At 41.2% G+C, this 21,734-nt stretch overlaps 1 protein-coding gene and 1 long non-coding RNA gene across 4 annotated transcripts; one reads left to right on the top strand and one right to left on the bottom strand.

Annotated features, from left to right (window-relative positions):
- Nucleotides 1-10,107: 10,107 nt before the first annotated feature.
- TPBG (trophoblast glycoprotein) lies at nucleotides 10,108-17,659 on the bottom strand. Of its 3 annotated transcripts, XM_003897845.5 has the most exons (3): nucleotides 17,328-17,659; nucleotides 16,961-17,221; nucleotides 10,108-16,235 (listed from the first exon to the last, which is right to left on the bottom strand). In XM_003897845.5, exon 3 carries the CDS (start codon nucleotides 15,898-15,900, stop codon nucleotides 14,638-14,640), a length of 1,263 nt encoding a protein of 420 aa, XP_003897894.1. In that variant the 5' UTR covers nucleotides 15,901-16,235; nucleotides 16,961-17,221; nucleotides 17,328-17,659; the 3' UTR covers nucleotides 10,108-14,637. The 3 variants fall into 3 exon arrangements, with proteins under 3 accessions (XP_003897894.1, XP_031523126.1, XP_017813537.1); XM_031667266.1 differs by lacking the exon at nucleotides 17,328-17,659 and having other exon boundaries at nucleotides 16,961-17,240; XM_017958048.3 differs by lacking the exons at nucleotides 16,961-17,221; nucleotides 17,328-17,659 and adding an exon at nucleotides 16,567-16,941.
- Nucleotides 17,170-18,630, top strand: LOC110743117. Its single transcript, XR_002521634.1, has 2 exons — nucleotides 17,170-17,255; nucleotides 17,337-18,630. It is a non-coding gene; the product is annotated as an uncharacterized LOC110743117 (long non-coding RNA).
- The last annotated feature ends 3,104 nt before the right edge of the window (nucleotides 18,631-21,734 follow it).

Raw genomic sequence — 21,734 nt, 5'->3', positions numbered from 1 at the left:
GTACCTCAACTTCTGCCACTCACGGTTGAATTTAATCCAAATTCATGCACTCAGTCTCCCATGGAGACTATGGTACTGCCAGAATCTCCAGAAGCCATTGCTAGTAAGAAAGTCCACTTGAGTCGAGCCTCAGTCTGGCTTAGAACACTGCTTAACTCAAGGACTGGTCAAAACTAGTCCCGTCCAGTCAAGTACCATCGGCTTTCTGCACTTGGTCCTGTTAGCAAAATGCTGGCTGCAAATTGAGTTTCTCAAGCAAAACAAGGACAGTAACAAATTGTCAAATATCCTAAACATCAACATTGCTGGTTGTGTTTAGTTAAATGCCACTTTTTTCCTAACATGAAGTCAAAGAATTGAGTCACGTTTTCTCAATGCCAAAGCAATTACATCCAATCAAGGGGTAGATGACACACAGAGAAAAATCCAGCTCAGTGGTTCTTTGCTTTTGATTTGTATTGTTACATCTCTTACCAAAGACTAACACTATGGCAACCTGCACATGCAAAACAGTCAAGTGTAGGGAAAAGTCAATCTAAAAATACAGTTTCTATCTTATTCTAAAGGTCAAGTTAATTGAAAAAAAAAGTTGTTTCTTTGGACTGAATGGTAATTTTGGTTTTATGACCAAAGTCACTTAAAATAAGCAGCAGCTGATTTGTATGTGAAGCTGCAGGTTATTTGAAAAATACCTCGATTGCAGTGTACATCAAGTCAGTTTACCTGATGTACACTGATAAGCAGCAGAGGAGCCCTTAAAGCTGGGCCTTGGTGAGGACACAGGGGTTAGCTTCTGGCAGACACATGAGAAGGGCAGGAATGCTTGTTCTCAGCTTTTCTACTGAGAGGACAACTGTCCAGCCAAGATCAAGCTGAAAAGACATGACAAAGTTTTCTTAACTCTAAAAGGAGAACTTCATAACCATCTGATTCATATGATAAATGCAGACCTTAGATCTGATAATTAAGGTCAACACATTCAAAACAAGGCTTGAAATGCCTTACTTATCTACAATGGTCTTATACCAATATTCAAAACTAAGTTTCAGTTTCTGGAAAGCATTTTTGCACAAATGGATGCAGCCAATAGCATAAAAACAGATCATTTAATGTCACAAAGGAGATCTATGACCTCATCTGGATAGTCAAAGTAAAATAGTGTTACTATTCTTTTAAGGGAAGTGCTTCATTTTTGAGCTATTTTTTTTTTTCCATTTTAGATTTGTAAATGGCATTCCTATGGTCCTCATTTCCATATACAATATCTTAACCAGGATTTTATATTATTTTATTATCATTCTTCGCAAATGTTAAATGCCACCAAAATGTAGTGATTATTTACAGTTTAACATCAAAAAATAAAAAAATAAAAACTTTGAAATTCAATTATTTATTTGCATCACTTAGCCCATAATCCCATATACCATACATGCAGAACAGAAGCAAGTTACATATATACTACCCCTCCTTTTTCTTCTCTCACCCCACATCTGGGCAAACTAATAAGTCCGCAGTTATTCCCATTCCCTACTTCTTACTCCTTCACAACCCCCTCCTATGTTGGCATGAATGGCGGGCAGAGGAGAAGCAGGAGGGAATTCAAACCAAGCAAACCTAGGAATCCTTATCCTGGCCTGACCCTCTACCTACAATAAAAATCAGAGCCACTCTCCTCTCTTTGCTTAAGTCCTTCTATACTAGCTTGGATGTCTGCCCTGCTCTCTCCAGAAAGTCCCATTATATGGGTAATAAATCCTTTCATACCCTCTTGGTGTGTGTGTGTGTGTATCATTCTCAAACATAAAATTCAAACCACTTTGGTGGGGGTCGTGAGAAGATGATGATCCTGCCATCCACAGGGCAACCAAAAAGCAACTGGTAGACTGAAACTGCATTGTCTAGTTGATGACCACCTCCACCTAGGAGTCTTTCTTTTCTTGCTCTTAGCTTGCTCACTGTCTTTGATGACAATTATTCATGTCTCGCCTTTACCACTGACACTATTGCCTTAACTGAATTTCCCACAGTCACAGTGCCCATTGACCTAAAGTATCCCATAGTGCGCATGAATTATTTGACCTCACAAGTAATAAATCGAAATAAAATTAAGTTTTTGGCACTTAAAATTGGCTTACCAAAATGGGACCCCATGGACCTTCTGTCACAGTTAAATTAGTTAATACAGTCCAATATAGATTAAACCAAGACCATGGGCCTTCCCTCACAGCTAAAATAGTTAAAAAGCCCAATATAGATTAAACCGAGGCCTACAGGAATTAAAATCCACCATGTAAGACTTCCAAAAGGAAGGCGCCATCATTTCTGCTATTTTCCCGTTTAATTGCCCAGTTTGGCCAATGGTCAAACTTGATAAAAATGAATGGCATCTAACATCAGATTATCACAACCTTAATGCCATGGTGCCTCAATTAAGGCTCTCATACCTGACATTATTGAAATTATTGACTCTATCCAATCAGTAGTTGGAAAATGCTTTCCTATTATACATGTGGCAAATACGTTCTATTAAGTTTCTATTTCAACAGCCTCTCAGTTCCAATTTGTCTTCACCTTCAAAGGGACACAATACAACTTTACCTGACTGTCCATGAGGTATCTCAACAACCCTGCCCTCCCACACAATTTCTGCTGCCATGATCTTCATCACATCCACCTTCCTCCAGGAACACAGATATGATATTACATTGATGGCATCCTCCTCTTCAAAGATTCAGTTGACATACTCATTCAAAAAATACAAATACTCACAAAAAGACATGGGCATTGCCCAACAAAAAGTACAAGGCCCTGCCATATCACTTAAATTACGGGGAATTATTTTGTCAGTCAAGGACTGCCCCAGCTCTGATACTGTCAGAAAACAATTAGTGGCCCTCTCTTAACACCTGCAATGTTAAGATAAGCAAACAATCTTTTAGGACTTTTTAGGCTTCTGAAGGCAAATATTCCTCACTTACAAATTTTACTGAAGTTCACTTATGCTGCTACTTGCAAATTGGCCCATGATATAGTTTGGCTGTGTCCTCACCCAAATCTCATCTTGAATTGTAGTTCCCATAATTCCCATGTGTCGTGGGAGGGATCTGCTGGGAGATAATCGAATCATGGGGGCGGTTACCCCCATGCAGCTGTTCTTGTGATAGTGAGTCAGTTCTCATGGATTTGATGGTTTTATAAGGGGCTTTTCTCTCTTCTGCTCGGCATTTCTCCTTGCCGCCACCATGTTTAGAGGATGTTTTTGCTTCTTCTTCTGCCATGATTAAGTTTCCTGAGGTCTTCCCAGCCATGCTGAACTGTGAGTCAATTAAACTTCTTTCCTTTGTAAATTACTCAGTCTTAGGTATATCTTTATTAGCAGCGTGAGAACAGACTAATACAGTAAATTGGTACCAGGTAGTGTAGTGCTACTGTAAAGATACCCACAAATGTGGAAGTGACTTTGGAACTGGGTAACAGGCAGAGGTTGGAACAATTTAGAGGGCTCAGAAGAAGACAGAAAAATGTGTCTCTTCCTAGAGACTTAGAGGGCCCAGAAGACAGGGAGATGTGAGAAAGTTTGGAACTTCCTAGAGACTTGTTGAATGGCTTTGATCAAAATGCTGATAGTGATATGAAAAATAAAGTCAAGGCTGAGGTGGTCTCAGATGGAGATGAGATGAGAAACTCATTGGGAATTGGAGTAAAGGCCACTCTTGCTATGCAAAGAGACGGGTGGCAATTTTTCCCCTGCCCTAGAGATCTGTGGAACTTTGAACTTGAGAGAGATGATTTAGAGTATCTGGTAGAAGAAATTTCTAAGCAGCAAAGCATTCAAGAGGAAGCAGAGCATAAAATTTAGAAGAATTTGCAGCCTGACAATGAAGATGAAAAGAAAAACCCATTTTCTGGGAAGAAATTCAAGCCTGCTGCAGAAACTTGCATAAGTAATGAGGAGACAAATGCTGTTCACAAAGACAAAGGGGAAAATGTCTCCAGGGGATGTCAGAGACATTCCCAGCAGCCCCTCCCATCATAGGCCCAGAGGCCTAGGAGGGAAAAATGGTTTCCTGGGCCAGGTCCAAGGCCCCCCTGCTGTGTGCAGCCTCAGACTTGGTGCCCTGTGTCCCAGGTGCTCCTGCTGTGGCTAAAAGGGGCCAAGGTACATTTCAGGTTGTGGCTTTGGAGGTTGTAAGCCCTAAGCCTTGGCATCTTCCATGTGGTGTTGGTTCTGAGGGTGCACAGAATTGAGGTTTGGGAACCTCCACCTAGATTTCAGAGGATGTAGGGAAATGCCTGGATATCTAGGCAGAGGTGTGCTACAGGGGCAGAGCCCTCATGGAGAACCTCTGCTAGGGCAGTGCAGAAAGGAAATGTGGGGTTGGAGCCTCCACACAGATTCACCACCGGACACTGCCTAGTGAAGCTGTGAGAAGAGGGCCACCATCCTTGAAACCCCAGAATGGTAGATCCACCAACAGCTTGCACTGTGTGCCTGGAAAAGCCACAGATACTCAACGCCAGCCAAAAAAGCAGCCAGGAAGGGTGCTATATCCTGCAAAGCCACAGGGGTGGAGCTGCCCAGGACTGTGGGAGCCCACCTCTTGCATCAGCATGACCTGGATATGAGACATGGAGTCAAAGGAGATCATTTTAGAACTCTAAGGTTTAATGACCGCCCTATTGAATTTTGGACTTGCATGGGGCCTGTAGTCCCTTCATTTTGGCCAATTTCTCCCATTTGGAATGGTGTATTTACCCAGTGCCTGTACCCCAATTGTATCTAGCTTGCTTTTGATTTTATAGGCTCATAGGCAGAAGGGACTTGCCTTAGATAAGACTTTGGACCTGTACTTTTGGGTTGATATTGGAATGAGTTAAGACTCTGGGGACTGTTGGGAAGGCATGGTTGTGTTTTGAAATATAAGGACATGAGATTTGGGAGTGGCTGGGACGAATGATATGGTTTGGCTGTGTCCCCACTCAGATCTCATCTTGAATTGTAGTTCCCTTAATTCTCACATGTTGTGGGAGGGACCTGGTTACCCTAGTGCTGCTGTTCTTGCAATAGTGAGTGAGTTCTCATGAGATCTGATGGTTTGGGTGGGTGGGTGGGTGGGTTGGTTGGTTGGTTGGTTGGTTTTTGAGACAGAGTCTCACTCTGTTGCCCAGGGTTGAGTGCAGTGGCACAGTATCAACCCACTGCAATATCCACCTCCCGGGTTCAAGAAATTCTTCTGCCTCAGCCTCCCAAGTAGCTGGGACTACAGGTACGTGCCACCATGCCTGGCTAATTTTTGTATTTTTAGTAGAGATGGGGTTTCACCATATTGGCCAGGCTGGGATCTGATGGTTTTATAAGGGGCTTTTCCCCCTTTAGCTCGGCTCTTCCCCTGGCTGCCGCCATGTGAAGAAGACGTTTTTGCATCCCCTTTTGCCATGATTCTAAGTTTTCCTGAGACCTCCCCAGTCATGCTGAACTGTGAGTCAATTAAACCTCTTTTCTTTATAAATTACCCAGTCTCGGGTACATCTTTATTAGCAACATGAGAATGGACTAATATAGCCCACCTTGAATGAGGTCTCCTTTAACTAAACTCTCTAGAATCTGTTCAGATTGCACACAATAAGCACTATCCTTAATATACCCCAGAGATTCCCTCACTGTAGAGGTTTTAGAAACCTCCTCTCATGCCTCCTGGGTCTATGGATCACCTGTAAGCTGCCCACAGGGTTTTGATACAGGAAGCTGCCCTCCTCAGTCCCATGCCACACACCATTTGATCATCAACTTCTGGTTGCACACTGGGCCTTTCTGGAGACAAATACCCTCATGGCCCCTAAGCCTGTGATCCTACGTACCCAGCTGCCTCTTATGCCTTGGATCATTGAAACAGCACTCTGCAGACTCAGCACAGTTAGCTACAGAGGCCTCTAGACAAAAATGGAAATAGTACTTATAGACCAGAAGCAAACCTAGGCCTCCTGGCATATCCAACCTATAGGAGGAAGTGGTTTCTCCTGTCCTCAGCCCCTTGCCAGAGGCAATGGTGCTGTAGGCTACCCTTACCCAGGCCCACTGGCCAACTAGAGAGTCTCTTTGGATCAACTGAGTAATCAGAAAAGGTATTTCATATGCAAGGTCACCATAAAATGTGATGATGCCCTCTAGTGAGCTGCTGCTATTCATTCCCTAACCTGGACATCCCTGATCAAGGATGGGACTCAAGAGCCAGCACAAATGACCAAACTTTACACAGTCATCTTAGCACTATAGGATGCTTAACCAACAATTGGTCCAGTATGTATATTTGTATATATTATTGAGGCATTACTAATTATCTAGTCAGTTAGTCTGATTTGTACCAATTACAGCAATTCCTTATCCAAGGTCACCCTACTTTGGGCTAAAAAAAAAAAAAAATCTCTAGGAATTTCTTGCCCCACAGATAGCCAAAATATAAACAAATGTCACACATCAGCCCACACTAAAGCTAAACTAAAAGGCCTCACCAAAACACTTCTTATCCCCTTCAGAGTTTCAGAAATTATTCATGATGACCAAGGCCTGCATTTCACTTCTTAAAATACACACCATGGACTTTTGAAGAAGACATTCAATGGAACTCTCACCTTTCTTACTGACCTCATGCTGCAAGTCTCATAGAGTACAATAATGGTTTATTTAAACAAGTTCAAAATCAATTAAATCAGCCCTGGCACGTTTCAGTCATCAGTCAAACATCAGTGGTGAATTGTAAGAGTCTGACTCCATTTGTGATGTCTGAGTACTCATAGCTTTTAAGGTCCATTCCTCCTCCTCCCACTTTTTGTCCCGTATCTGAGCAAGCCTATAATAGGGCCCATGAACTTCATCCCTTGGCATCTGCTGGGATGCGAAGACTAGACAAACCTGAAGCCTCACCGTGGCCCCAACCCAGATCACAATGAAAAACAAAACCAAGTCCTGCTCTCCCCAGAAAGTCACATTATACAAGTAATAAACCTGTGCATACTCTTGGTGTACGTGTGGTCTCATCAGTCTTGATATCCAAACCAACTTAGGAAGGTGGTTGATCTCATCTTTGTTGGGTACAGCCATCGCTATGCATATAACTCCTTTGCTCATAGACTTCCAAGAGCTCCCCCACTGTCCACTAAATTGTATAGAAACTATTTATCATAGCCGCAGATTTATCTTTCTAGTCTTATGCTCCACTATTCTCCTTCGTAAATATTACACTCCAAATGTTACTGTTCCCAGAGAACGCTTGGTCTTCAAATGCCTCCATTCTCTTTGCTTATGCTATTCTCTCTGACCTGAGTTTTCTCTTCTACCCATCATCTCTCTTTGCCTCTTCTTCAAAATCATCTTAAAAGCTAACTCTTACATGAACTGTTTTTGGATTATCCTGACCAGACAAGATCTCTCCTTACTTTGAACCTCCTATCACCTTGTTTGAATCTCTGGTGGTGTTTATCATGTTCTATGCTGGAAAAAGCATAGACATTATCATCATTCACATCTCCTCTAGAGCAGGAGTTAAGAGCTTGAATCCTGAAGACTCCCCCAACACCCTCCCCAGAAAAAAAACAATAGTTCAAATCCCGTATCTGATTCTTACTACCAAGTTGTTCTTGGGCAAGTCATCTATCCTCTCTAAGCCTCAACTTCCTCTTCAAATGAGAATAAATCTTATATGTGAAAAGCTGCACTCCATGAAATGTTAGAAATGTTAGTTATTATCATTACTTGTCCTCACAACTAAATTAGAAGCAAGTTTATCTCAGAAACTCATTTTTAAAAATCCAATGCAAGATCTGAAAAAATGATTCATGGGAACTTACTAAAATTTTAAAGCAAATTAACAGGAAGATTAGCACAATGAATTCACTTCTATGAAATCTCACTTAATTCTAAGTATACCCATACAAGGTATCTAAAAAAAATAAATAAAAGAGTAGAATTCAGGCAAAAATACAGGTTTGTCTTAATAACTGCTTCCTAACTCATAACTAGCTAAATTTATTTCCTAGATGTTCATCCATACCCCACATTGTCTTTCGCCACCCTGACACTCTCTCTCTCTCTCTCTCTCACACACACACACACACACACATACTGACTCACTCATAACTGGGCTATGGGCTTAGCTATCTTCTAAATTGTTATTTTAACAAAGAATAGAAATTCACGGATTTAAAACAGTGGTAGGTTAGTTGACAGCTTGGTCCATATTTACTTCTGTTCAAAATCCTGTCCACAGACATTTTATTACTATGTAAAGTTTGATGTGAAACTCTTAAAACATACAGTGAGCTATGATCTATATTTCATCATCCTAATTTAAATAGGCATCAAAAATATTTTTTGAAGTTAGAAAAAAAGAGATTATACCGTCTGATGCAGTAATTCTCCCTCAAGGATCTAGCTTAAGGGAAAAATGCAAAAGGTAGAAACACAGGGGGGTTCAACAATGCTTATTAGAACAAAGTTAAAACTGCAAGCAATACCCTGTATGTATAAAACATATGATTGTCGACAGTACACCAGAACCAGATGTTAAAATAGTTTTTCATGGTAGTGAAGAATGCTCAAAAAAGTGTAATGAAAAGGCAGGATACATGTGAAATAAAGAGAAGGCCTTTTATCCCGACATTAGCGCTTCTGTTTTCCTTAGTCATAGTGTTACTCATGGTACTTATCCCTTCCTGTACTTCAAAATATTCTACAAAACATGAGTTAATTTAAAAAATTTTTAAAGTGTTTTATAGCCAGTGTTGAAATGGTCTATAAGAATCACCACAGAATGTGTTCAATTGAAAATTAAAGTCCTCCTTGAATACAATGTAATACTGTATTGTAAAACTGAGAGAAACTGTCACAGAGTTACATGTATTTGTAAACTGACCCACCTAATGTTCCAGTCAGTCCAATTCCCCTGGGTAAGGTCACCTTGAAATGTGGGTCATGGCTCTCTTTGGAGGAAGAAAGTAAAAAGTAATAGAAACAGAACTGACTGCTGGGCATGGTGGCTCACACCTGTAATCCCAGCACTTTGGGAGGCCAAGGGGGGCGAATCACTTGAGGTCAGGAGTTCAAGACCAGCCTGGCCAACATGGTGAAATCCCATCTCTACTAAAAATACAAAAATTAGCTGGTGTGGTGGTGTGCGCCTGTAATCCCAAGTACTCAGGAGGCTGAGGCAGGATAATTAGTTGAACCCAAGGTAGAGGTTGTAGTGAGCTGAGATCATGCCACTATACTCCAGCCTGGGCAACAGAGCAAGACTCTGTCAAAAAAGAAAAAAAAAAAAAAAGGACTGTAAGGGGAAGGAGTAAAATAAATCTATAAACTTCTGTTTTGTTTTTGTTATTTTTAAAGCCTATCTCGATAACATCCTCGGTCCTTTAAAATGTATTTTTAATATTTACTTTTCACAAAAAGTATTACAGAGGGTCGTATCTTAAGCTTCTGCTTCCTTAGACCAAATGGTTCCTTACATTAACCAAGTTAAATTGTGGACCATAAGTAAGTCCTATCATCATAAAATGTCAGCTAAATATAAACTGTATTTCTGTTTCTATAAACATTTATGTGTAAGTGTATGATATAGTAATCATGATGCTTAATCTTAACCCACACTTTTTTAAAATAATAAAGCAAACCTAATTAATTTCCCATGCAATACCTTGAAAGGTACTCATGCTAGATTCCCCAAATTCACATAAATTATAAGCCTTTTGCAATCTGCAGCATAAATACCACGATGTGAGAAAATTGAGATGTAGTGTGTGTCCTGCATATGTAAAGACAGTAAACTGGCACTTCAGCAGTCGAGCTGGCAGTGTTTGGCTGCTCAGTCCCCTGGTCTTCCAGGGTGATAATGGATTTGCATTGATTTAACTTCCCTGTTTGGTCCAGGCCCTTGGAGGATAGCAGCATGCACCTGGAGTGGGCGTGAGCTAGGAGAACAGTGCAGAGAATGCAAAGCTGACTGTCTCACCTGGTGACTGACTGACTTCATGGTCATGAACTTGGTCTCATTTGTTTAGTTTTCTCACCAGCTGAGCTAACTCACATTTAAGGTTGAATTACACAAACCAGCACAGCATTCCAGAATTTTTATTTTTCTTTTCCAAAGAAATATCACCATTAAATTTCCAAAATATTTCCTATTATATCACAGACTCGTAAGATTGTTATGAAAAAATCATTTTGACAACATTAAATGTTTTCGGAGGGTTTAAACATGGTAATTTTTAACAAACTGAAAGTAAAATCTAGAGCAAACTGAAGCATTCCCTCAAAGCAAAAACAATAAAACAAATAAATTCACCAAAGCAATTGCCTTTCTTTATTATAGACATGGGGATTTCAAAGGCCTCAAGGCAGGCAATTAGTAATGCCATCATCTGGTAAAAACAGCACCAGAAGGGGCATCTAGAACCCTACGATTTTGTCCTGGTTGTCACTGTATAACGTAGTAAGTCACAATTATCAGTTACTTCATTTGTAGAATAGAAAGCTGAGCTTGACATTTCTAAGAGCCCTTCCAATTTTGAACTACTAAGAATTTGTATTCTTGTCAAAAATGATACAAATCATGTTAAACATTTTTTAATTCTAGATTTTTTTAACCCATGACAAAGAGCTGCTAAAGTTCTAAGATAAAACAAAATAAAATGAGCCTGCCTTTTTGAAACAAAAGTCTCTAAGAGTAACAATGGGAAAATAACTGTACAAAACATCCTCAAGAAGATGTTTTTCCTCATCTAAAAGGTGACAGGATCACCTGGACAATGTGGAAAGTATTTTCTTAAACTAATTATTTCTAGTGCAGCACTGCAAGTATTGGTGAAAGATCTTAAAAATACAGTATCAAGGTAATTTTCATATATTATCTAGAAACATAACTTTCTCCCTTTCCTCTCCTTTACTGTTAAAAATCCTTGCACAAGTGTAAAAGTGAAACCAGAATTTCATCTAATAAATGTCTGTCTTCACTTTACGGTGCTGCTCTGAAAGCTGATGACTGGATTTCGGAGCAGGAGGAAGCACGTGCAAAATTGTTTTTAACCTTGCAAATCTCATGATGTCTCCTTTAGTGTAGTCTTGGGAGAAAAACTAAAATGATATGAAAGAGTCACAATCTAGAGTTGCAAAGCCTCTAAGGTCCTCAACAAGGTAAGCCCTGTTTTAGGTCAAAGGAAAAGAGTCAAACAATTTCTAAGAAAACAATCTCAATTCATCTGAACCTTCTTTTTTACAGCCACTTTAATTAAAAAGACAGAAGACAAAGATATGTTATTTCTAATTAAATACTGAGATGAGCATAATCCACACTTACTGCCAATAAAGATATTTCTAAAGGATTTATTATTTGTGATTTGCTCATTTATTTCAAACAGCCTTCCCCCCCAGCTCCTACTCTTTTCCCTTAAAAACTCCTATTCATATAAAAAATCCTATTCAATGTGCTTGAAAGTCTCCTTATTTTGTCAGAAAAATCTATCAGCTCCTGTACAAATTTGCCTTATAGGTTACCATTGAATCACACCCACAGCAGCCAAACTGCTATTACAAAAACGAATGCTGCAAACAGAACGGATACTATCAAAGGGGGCAGTTATAATTCAGGGCCAAATAACTCTATTATCCTAAAATGTTTCCTACTTAAAATAAAAATTTATGGGATAGTTGAATAGCTTTTTAAATTAAGGGATTTATCAAGTCCTTGAATTTCTAAGTATTTTTTCTAACTTTCTTCAAATGAAACTTGTAAAGGATAAATGAAGGGTGTTTTATGTTGAAAATTTTACATTCAGTAATGAAGAGTATTACCAACTAAAATATTAAAAATGGATATTTGCAGGTTTCTAGAGTCAATACTGCATTAATAATAACAGTATTTAAAACAAACAGACTTGTCTTATTTTTAAATAAAGTGATACTTTTATTTTTCCCATATTCCTTTATACTTATTGAATTTATATAGCCTCTATCTTCCAAGGAACTTAGAATGTTCTGTAGACTTATAGACTTAAAAGTATTAGGCCTGCAAAATATTAATGTTGTCAAATAATAACAATTTTTATCTTAAGAATAAGGTGTTCTTTCTTTTTATTGACTTTTTTATTTCCATATTTTGGAAAACAGGAAGGAGTGATGTGATGGAAAACAAAGCAGTGGTAATTGGAAAGTCCATACAAAAGAATAAGTAGGGGCATGAAAAAGAAGCAATAAATTATAACTTCAAAGAAGTCATCTACCTAATAGGGATAACTTGGCTTCACTTTATCAGATTCTTCATTGCTTCAAGGAGTTGATGAGAAAAGCTACACTAACAAATCTACTCCTTTCCTGGTTCTTAAATAAAGCTCCACTTTAAACTGTTAGATTATCATGAGATGAAGAAACAATTCTTCTCAACAGAGGCTCTATCAATATTATAATTTGTTTCTACAATATCAGAAGACTTACCAACTGAAGTCCATCAACAGTTTGCTAAGATAGTGGTCACTATTTTTGACAGATTAGTATCGCATTGTTCTTGTTAAATAATGGCAACCAGACAGTAGGAATTTCTGATGAACACTTAAACTGATGGAATTTTAAGTGCCAAATATTTAGCTTTTTCTGAGGTAATTATAGGATCTGAAATATAACCCTTAAATAATAAATACTGTATTTCATAAAACAAGCCTGATGGAATTTAAGGAATTACAGCTTCATATTCTGACTATATAATCTAACCTATAAAAAGGAAGAGATTTACTTATTTTTAGCCCTACTTTGAAAATTTCTGAATTTAATTCAAAGAAGGAATCAGCAGATTTCTAGAACCTAAAATACTATCTGATCCTATTTTATTTATGAAAATGTAGATTTTATTTCAAACATAAAGCATTGAAGAACATAACCAGTTCAAAGGAAAAGCAGGCCCTAAGACTTACTGATGCAAGTTTACCTAATACTTTCAGTTAAGCAATAATGGCTACATTTAAATCACTCGATAAAAGAGCTTGAAGATTGATCAATGGAATTTACTTTTCAGCTTAAATGGCAGATAATAAACTGACAAAAAACAAAAGCCTTGTATATTATGGATGGTATCAATTAATGATTGCCTGTATTTACACCTGTGATTTATTCTTCACAAAGGTGTATATACTTACATCATGAAGAGCTTAGCTAAAATCAAAATATCCTCAAATTCTTAAAACACTGAACTTACGAACCTATAAATACTTGAGACATTTGTTGACAGATGTAGGCATTTATCTGTGGTTATTTCCTCAAGTTCATATTCAACCATGTCAACTTTTTAAACATATTAGCTGGGTCTCTGATAAACTAAAGACCATTTATGTTCCACTTTAAATGTTTTTTTAAAAATATCCTCAAGAAAATCTAAGTTTCAATTTACATTATGACATTGAGAAATATTTTTTAAATTTATATTTTATATCTTTTATTTCAGAATAGTCTATCTTTAAGACATTTTATCTTCATATTTATTTGCATATTTGTTTCAAATTCTGCTCTAAAAATCCACAGAACAATTTCAGAGTTTTATTAAGTAAACACTATTTTTCTAGACCAACAATAACTTCATTAGCCTTGAAAAAGCCCCAAACTGGGAACTGTTTATTGTACAGAACGCTTAGCTTTAATCAATTCATTATGCTCTTACAAAACTGTTTCATAAATAGCATTAACTTTGGGACCATATAGTCACATGAATACTCAAACTCTCCATTTAAATACTAAAAGGATCCACCATCTCAAGGCGATCTCCCAAATCTATTTATATTAGACATTGCTACAGTTTGATTCTCAGCTATGTTAAGTAATAACTATCATCGGAACCAAGGCCACTGAATACCCTGCCCTTAATCCTTTTTTCAAAGCAAACTTGCACACACAGTAATTCTTTTAAGAATCTTTTATTTTATTTTTTTAACAATTCAGTCTGTTGGATCTCGATGCAGTTTATTTTTTAAAAAAATCAGTACATTTTCATAGAAACTGCAATCAAAAAAGTAATTTACTTTGTCAAAGAAGTTATGAAGTTGCAAGTTATTTTTTATAATATGCAGAACAGTAAAATGTAAGCATGCTCTTGGATGCAGGTGCTCCTGTGTACTATGGAGTTATTTTGAAGAGCTTGCTAACGTCTGCAGGCAGTTTATGGGATGCAATTATTTTCTCCACAACTTAGGTACATGAGAATAAAACTGATATTTATGAATAAAGTATTTTTCTCGAAAAAGTTGAGGCAGCTTTTGTTGAATGTTATCTGTGTGGGTACACTTGCTACACCTTGAACTGTACTGAGAGAGAGACAGACAGCAAGAAGTCCATGTTCATGCTGAAACCTGAAAAATCCCTCCACATGTGTTGAGGAGTTCCAAGAAAAAGAAGAGGGTAAAACACTATACACAGTTGTTCATCGTCTTACATTAACAGAACACACCGAGAAACTTTACATAACAAGGAAGCAAAACCCCTTCACTGCTTTTAGTCAAAGTCAGTGGTGTCTATAGCGGAGGATAAAGGTGGAGCAAGCCTAGTAGGGATAAAGCTTAAGTCTACACCTCATGCAGAGTTGTCCTTGGTCTGTCCTCTAATGTTTCTCAGACATCCGAGTTAGAACTGAGGTTTGTTAACCTGGGGTCCGCATTGATTTCATATCTGTAATGATACCCTTCCATGTGATCCCTGCAGGCATCTCTGATGTTATGCATCCACTTTTTTATCCCCTTGCGGTTCAAATACAAAACCAGGAGGAAAATAGCGCCTATCAGGGCTAAAACAATACCCAGGAAGACATAAGAGGTTTGCAGGGATGGGGGAAGAATCGGGTCACAGTCCAGGTCGGCACTGTTGAGTTCCAAGAGGACCCGATTCCTCATTTTTTCCGGAAAAGCACAGGTGAGCCGGTCTTTGCCCTGCACCACCTCTGTTTGCTTGAGCCAGGTCACCATGTCTGCCATGTGGCAGTCGCAAACCCAGGGATTGTTGTCCAGGAAGACCCTAACGTGGGGCAGACCTTGCAACTCAGTCAAGGTGCCATTGTGAAGGACCTTGAGGGCATTGTCCTCCAGGTGGAGGCTTTCTAAATGTGTCAGGTTGCGGAAGGACACGTAGGTCAGGCTCACCAGCGAATTGTTACTTAAGTCCAGGTGCCTGAGGCTGGGCAGTTGGGCCAGCACATCCCGCGGTAGGTAAAGGAAGTGGTTGCTGGCCAGCTCCAGGCAGTGGAGCCCCTGCAGTGCACGGCCCGCCACCAGGGCCGCCGCCACCATGCCCTCGAAGCTCCGGTTCTGCCGCTTATCATCAGGGGGCACGATGTGGTTCAGGATCAGTTCCACAAGGGGACTGGGGGCCGAGATGCTGGCATTGCTGCCCGAGAAAGCGAAGGGGCTGAGGTAGGCCAGTGGGTTGTGGCTGAGGTCGAGCTGGCGCAGGCTGGGCAGATGCTCGAAGGCGCCCGCGCGCACCTCGTCCAGGCGGCTGCCGCTGAGGTTGAGCGCAGCCAGCTCAGCCAGCGGCGGCCGGCGGGCGAAGGCGCCGGCAGGGAGCACGGCCAGCTGGTTGCCGGTAAGGAAGAGGTTGCGCACGTAGGGGGGCAGGTCCGTGGGCACCTCGGTCAGATTGCGGTTAACGCACTTGACTGTGCGCGCCGCCTCGGAGCACTCGCAAAGCGCGGGACACTGGTCGGGCAGCGGGGGCTGGGCGGACGCGGCGGAAGCCAGGAACGGTGCCGAGGAGGAGAAGGAGGATGCCGAGGAGGTGGGAGAAGACGAGGAGACCCAGCTCAGGAGAACCAGCGCCAGTCGCGCCAGCCGCAGCCGCCCGTCCCCGGCGGCGGGGCCCCGGGAGCACCCCCCAGGCATCGCGGCTAGCCTATCCCCGGAGCTGGGCTGGGACGGCGCCCGCTCCGAAGCCTCAGGGGGCTGGGCCCGGAGGGTGCGAGCCGGCGGAAGCGTCTGGAAAAAACTTTCCTCTCGTGGAAGCGAGGGAGTGGCGCCGCAGCCGGAACTTGGCTAACCCCCTCGCCGCCGGGCGCTTCCCCCCGGGGCCGATTCCCCCGCCCCTTCCCTCCAGAAAGTACGCACGGCGGGTCGGTACGCTCGGCTCCGCGATCCTGCTCCCGCTCCTCTTCCTGCCGCCGCCCCGGTGGCACCTCCTCGCCTCTTGTTGGCGCCCCTCGCTGGCTCCTCTGAGGGACCTGGGACAAGCAGGAGAGAGGCGTGAGCAGCGGTGGCTGTCGCGGCTTCCGGAGTGCAAAAACCGGCCTTTTCGAGTCTAGTCGTCACCACTCTGTCCCAGAGAGACACCAGTCTCTCCCTCCGAAAGCCCGCCCCCGGCCTCGCCTCCACAACCCCTCCAGTCACTCTTACTCGGGAGAGGGACGCGCATCCGACACCCAGAGCGCAAAGTCTTCCCTCTCCCCTGCCCCACACTAAATAAACCCAACCGGCCTCCCGCCCTCCGCCTTTCCCGAGGAGACTCGTCTCCCCGCGCCTAACTTCTTGCTTAATCCCCAATTCCTTCCCTACCAAACTTCTCCTTTTCCAGGTTCCTTCCCGCACCGCCTCCGCGGAAGGTCGGCTCCGGGTGTCTCCGCCCCCGCCCGGACCTCTCTTCCCGGTCCTGGTTAGGAGGCGAGGGAAGTTTCAGGTTACAGGACTTTTTGATCTCTTCTTGTACCTTCGGCATTAGCAGAAAGTGGAGCTACAACTGTCGCCCTCCAGCCCGCGCCCCGCCAGCCCCTGGGATCCCAAAGGGGTTCAAGTCATCTCCAAAGAGGTGGGGAGAGTCTGGGAACAAAGCAGCAGTGGGACTCTGGGTCGAGTGGCAACCCGAACCAACGCTACTCTCCACCCGAGTATGGGGAGGGGCCCCAACGACGCCTGCCGGGTCTCTCCCAGGCCGCGGGCTCCCACTGCTCACCTCCGCGCCCGCCGCCTCCAGAACCAACTCAGTTCCACCAGAGTAGCGACGACTTCCCGGCTGCGCGCTGCGGGCGCCGACTCTCTTCGCACCCCAGCCCCTGGCCCAACCTCCCAACCTCCGCAGCTGGGAAAAACCAACCCGGGGGGCGGGGGAGGGCCAGGACTGACGGGGAGACTCCCGCCGTGCGGCCAACCTCGGCAGTCGTAGGTAGGGGGATTTAAGAAGAGAGACTAGGGGAGCTGGGCTGCGCGCTTCCTCCTGGTGGAAATTAACGAGGAATGTGCCCAAAAAGGTGAGGGAATCCCTTTCTCTCCCCCCTCCCCGACATCTTTGGGTGGTTCCTCATTTTGCATACTGTATTTACCTTGGACAGGAGCAAAACCGCTGATGAATCTTGTGGAATTCACCCTGATTCAGGCACCTTTGGCAGTGACGAGATAGATTTAGGCATGACAGAGCAGCGCGAAGCAGCACCAGAAAGAAATGAGCTGAAAATCTACAGCGGCAGCAGCAAAGGCACTGCAGGTTGTATGAAAGCTTCAGAAACTCTCCCGATCAAAGTGGTACCTGAGGTCGTAAACTTCAGATTTAGGTGTAATTAATGCCTTCCCGCCTGTTCCCCCCACCCCGCCCCCTCACTTCTTGGGTAGTGATGGAACTTGTGAAGAGAGCGCGCCAACTTTAAGAGAGAGAGAGAAAGATTAGTGGAGAGGAGATTCATTCCTGATTCATTAGCTTTTCTCTTACCAAAATTAAAAGCAGATGGAAGAGAAAGGCAGCCAAAGGCATCCCAGAAACAAAAGGCAAATAGCAAAGACTTGAGTCACCCGGAAAGCGGACCCGCCCCTCTCCCCAGATGTAGCGCGGTGTGTCAAGCCACTTCTGCGGGGAGAGCTGCAAGGGTGGGGAGTAAGGGTTGCAGGAGCTGACCTGAGAGGGAAGTTTGGTTTCAAAGTCGATTGTCCCAGGGGGACATCTGGCAGGTGGTGATGGAGAGGATGGGGTTGGGGAGAGGGACAGATTGAATGATTGGTTACAGTAAGGCTCTGTTATTATACCAGACAGGTTTTGGGTTCTGAAAGCCCTATCGTTGCTCTAACTCCATATCCCTTTGTCCCAATTAAATAATTTCCCCGAAGGGATAAGAAGGTGCTGGTTATTCCAGGCTTCTTCATTTTAGAGAGAAAATGGCAATTAGGGAAAACATGGTTCGGAAATTTAAGACCTGGTCGTATAAAAAAGATCAAATAAGGATGCTGAGGCTTGTGCCTGGGACATGTGCCTTTAGTGTCAAGAAAGACCCCAATTCTCGAATGGATGCCTGATTACTTTTATAGAAAGAGTCTGCAAAGCCGACAGGAAAAATGGCTCAGACAAAAGCTGAAAACACTGGAAACTGCAGAGATTTGTGCACAAAAGCTGGTTTCATTAATTTGCATCTTCAGCACGTTTATCTACATCTCTTTTCTTATTTTTAAAAGTGTTTTGCAACATGAATGTAAAACACTTTGAAAAAGAATCTCTAAAGCTGTAGTCATGTTCTGTATCCGGATTGTGGTGGTGGTTACATAAACCTATACAACGTGTTAAAACTCACAGAACTTTGTAAACCAAAAGAGTCAATTTTACTGTATGATAAGTTTAAAAATAAAATTAATTACTCATTGAAAAAAACCTGTAATAATGCTCTGGCGTGATATTAACTCTGGTCCTGATCTGAAGACCAACTGCTTTGTTAGGAGAGTGAGATACACTTTAGAATTTAGAAACATAATATATGTATTTTCATCTGATCCTCAAGACAACTCAGAGGCAAGATAAATATTGTTAGTATTATTGCTTGTTGCTATTATTGTTGTTGTTCTGTTGTACAAATGAAAAACCTGGGGCTTTAAGTTAGCTTGACTGAGTGTCTTCCACTTGCCAAGCCCTGTGCTGATCACTTCACAGATATTATCTCATTGACTCTTCACATCAGTACTCAAGTTAGGTCCTCTCACTCCAGTTTTACAGACAAGAAAATTGACGCAAAAATAAATTACATAACTTGTTCAAATGAGTGATGGAGGTGGGAACCAGGCCCAGATTTGCCTGCCTCCCATATAGTACATCCCACATTCTGCCTCTAGGCAAGATTAAGGAGTCTGTGCAAAGTTCTACTCTGTTCCACTTAGGCAGAACGTACACCTCACCTCTTGTTCCCTTTTTACTTCTGCCTCCACCTTCATGCAGCTGGCAATTGCTTATGGCTGCTGAATAGGGACCCAGAAACTTAGGGTCATTTCTAGCTCTGACACTTGCCTGCTGTGTGTCTTCTATAATAGGACCACTAATGACATTTGAAGACATTTCCATGAAAATTGAGATAAATATGTAATGTACTCAGCAAAATCATCTGTTTTGATTGTTCTTTCCACATTACCCCCCTCATGTTATTTATTGTAATCCACTATATCTCTGTAACTGTGTTAGTAATAGGAATACAAGGATAAAAATTTAAATTCTCTTTAAGGTAGAATTGCCAGATTTAACAAATAAAAATACAGGGCACTCAGTTAAACTTTAATTTCAGATAAACAATGAATACTTTTTAAGTATGTCCCATGTAATATTTGGAAACTACACCCAAAATTTTGTTGCTTACAGTTGAAATTCAACTTTAATTGAGTATCCTGTATTTGATCTGGCAATACAGCAGTTGATAATCTGGTAGAAGAAAGAAATAGACACAGAAACAAAAGCTCTCAATGCAGAATTGAGTATGGTTTGGTGTGTATATCTTTCCAGTCAATGCCCTCTCTCCTTGTAAATATTTCAATTCTGTTTCTGCTATTTTTTATGTGAATGGGATCATAGTATATGAATTATTCACATTTTTTCTTTTTTAAAAGCAACCATCTATCTTTCTGTGTGCATACACATAGGTATGCTTGTCCTTTTTTAAAGACTGAAATATTTCAAACTGTAGATTGTTGTACCACAATTAATTTAACAGCCTTATTGAAAGACATTTAGATCAGTAACTACTTTTTGGAGAAGTTTCCTTCAAGTGAGAAAAGCTTACTAGGATCAGTTCTATTTTGATTGTCTTAAGCATTTAATTATCCCAAATTATCATACTGACTTTACTCCTGACAGCTTGAAAATTTTTTGTGCATGATGCTATTTACATACTCTAAGGCAGGGCAGAGGATTGCAGAGCACATTTTTCCCAATTTATTCTTCTATTCCACAGTGAAATAAAGGAAGGATCTGAATGTCCCGACAGATAAGAACCAATTTAGTGTATTTCAAGAGGTCACTTTGTAGCCTCTAGAAAATGTTTCAACACTATCATTTATTTAGAAGATTGTTTCTACAGGGACCATTTTTCTTCTAATGACCCAGAGGAAAGTCATTAGTAAATTATTGAAATATTGCTTCTAAATCCTGATAGGCAAGGAATAAGATAGGTATAAAAAGAATGATGAGTGGTTATAACCACCCTTATGGTAATTAGCAGAGAGAAGCCATGTGGTCCAGCATGGACAAACACCAAGATTATTTAAGACTAGTTCATTTTGATCTCTGTCACAAATTAGCAAAGGAATTGAATACATGTGAACACTGTCAAATCTGAAAAGTAACTAAAACAAAGTCAAGGGTTGGTGAACAAGCAGCACATATGTCAAAAAAAAATCATGAACCAAGACTTAAAACTGCAACCATCAACTTGAGGGTCAATTTGACCAAAAAAAAAAAAATTACACATGTATATATGTATATTCATGAGGAAATAATTTTTTAAATTGTCAGTGATTAAAAAGAAAGCTTCAAATCACTTTAGAAGAAATAGACTTCTTTTCTGAGATGTGTAAACTGAATTAAGTAAAATATAAACTAGAGAATGGGTCAAAAGGAATGTATTTGTCTCATCAGTCAGTACAGTAAGTGCTGCAGCTAGTAAAAGAAAAATATAGCCCTCTATATCTGTGGGTTCCATATCCCTGGATTCAACCAACCACAGATGGAAAATAAAAGAAAAAAAAATGAGTTATTACATCTGAACCAAACGTGTAGACTTTTTAAAAAAATTATCATTATTTCCTAAGCAATACAGCAGGGCATGGTGGCTCATGCCTGTAATCCCAGTACTGTGGGAGGCCGAGGTGGGTAAATCACTTGAGATCAGGAGTTTGAGACCAGCCTAGCCAACATGGTGAAACCCTGTCTCTACTAAAAATACAAAAATTAACCAGGTGTGGTGGCACACACCTGTAATCCCAGCTACTGGGGAGTCAGAGGCAAGAGAATCACTTGAACCTGGGAGGCGGAGATTGCAGTGAGCTGAGATCGTGCCACTACACTCCAGACTGGATGACAGAGGAAGACTCCATCTCAAAAACAAAACAACAAAAAAATACAGCATAAAAACTATTTACATAGCATTTACATTGTATTGGGTATTATAAGCAACCTAGATATGATTTAAAGTATATAGGAGGATGTGCACAGGTTATATGCAAATACTATGCCATTTAATTTAAGAAACTTGAATATCCATGGATTTTGGTATCCACAACGATCCTGGAAGCACCTGTCTGAGGATAACAAGGGATGATTGTATATAGTATATAGTAATTCAGACTCTCCAAATAGTCACTATTACAGGATCACTCAACTTTAATTCAATAAATGCTTTTTTAAGACCCCACTATATACTGTCCACCTATTTGATGTACTTGAAATACAAGGATAGATAGGATAAAAATCCCTGCCCTCGGATAACTGG

The sequence above is a fragment of the Papio anubis genome, chromosome 6 (assembly GCF_008728515.1).
Source record: "Papio anubis isolate 15944 chromosome 6, Panubis1.0, whole genome shotgun sequence".
In the NCBI taxonomy this organism is placed as follows: Eukaryota; Metazoa; Chordata; class Mammalia; order Primates; family Cercopithecidae; genus Papio; species Papio anubis.
This window is presented reverse-complemented; position numbering and strand designations above follow the sequence as displayed.

What these genes read in the sequence shown, in the direction of transcription:
- TPBG (XM_003897845.5), bottom strand. Translation starts at nt 15,900, where the DNA reads ATGCCTGGGGGGTGCTCCCGGGGCCCCGCCGCCGGGGACGGGCGGCTG.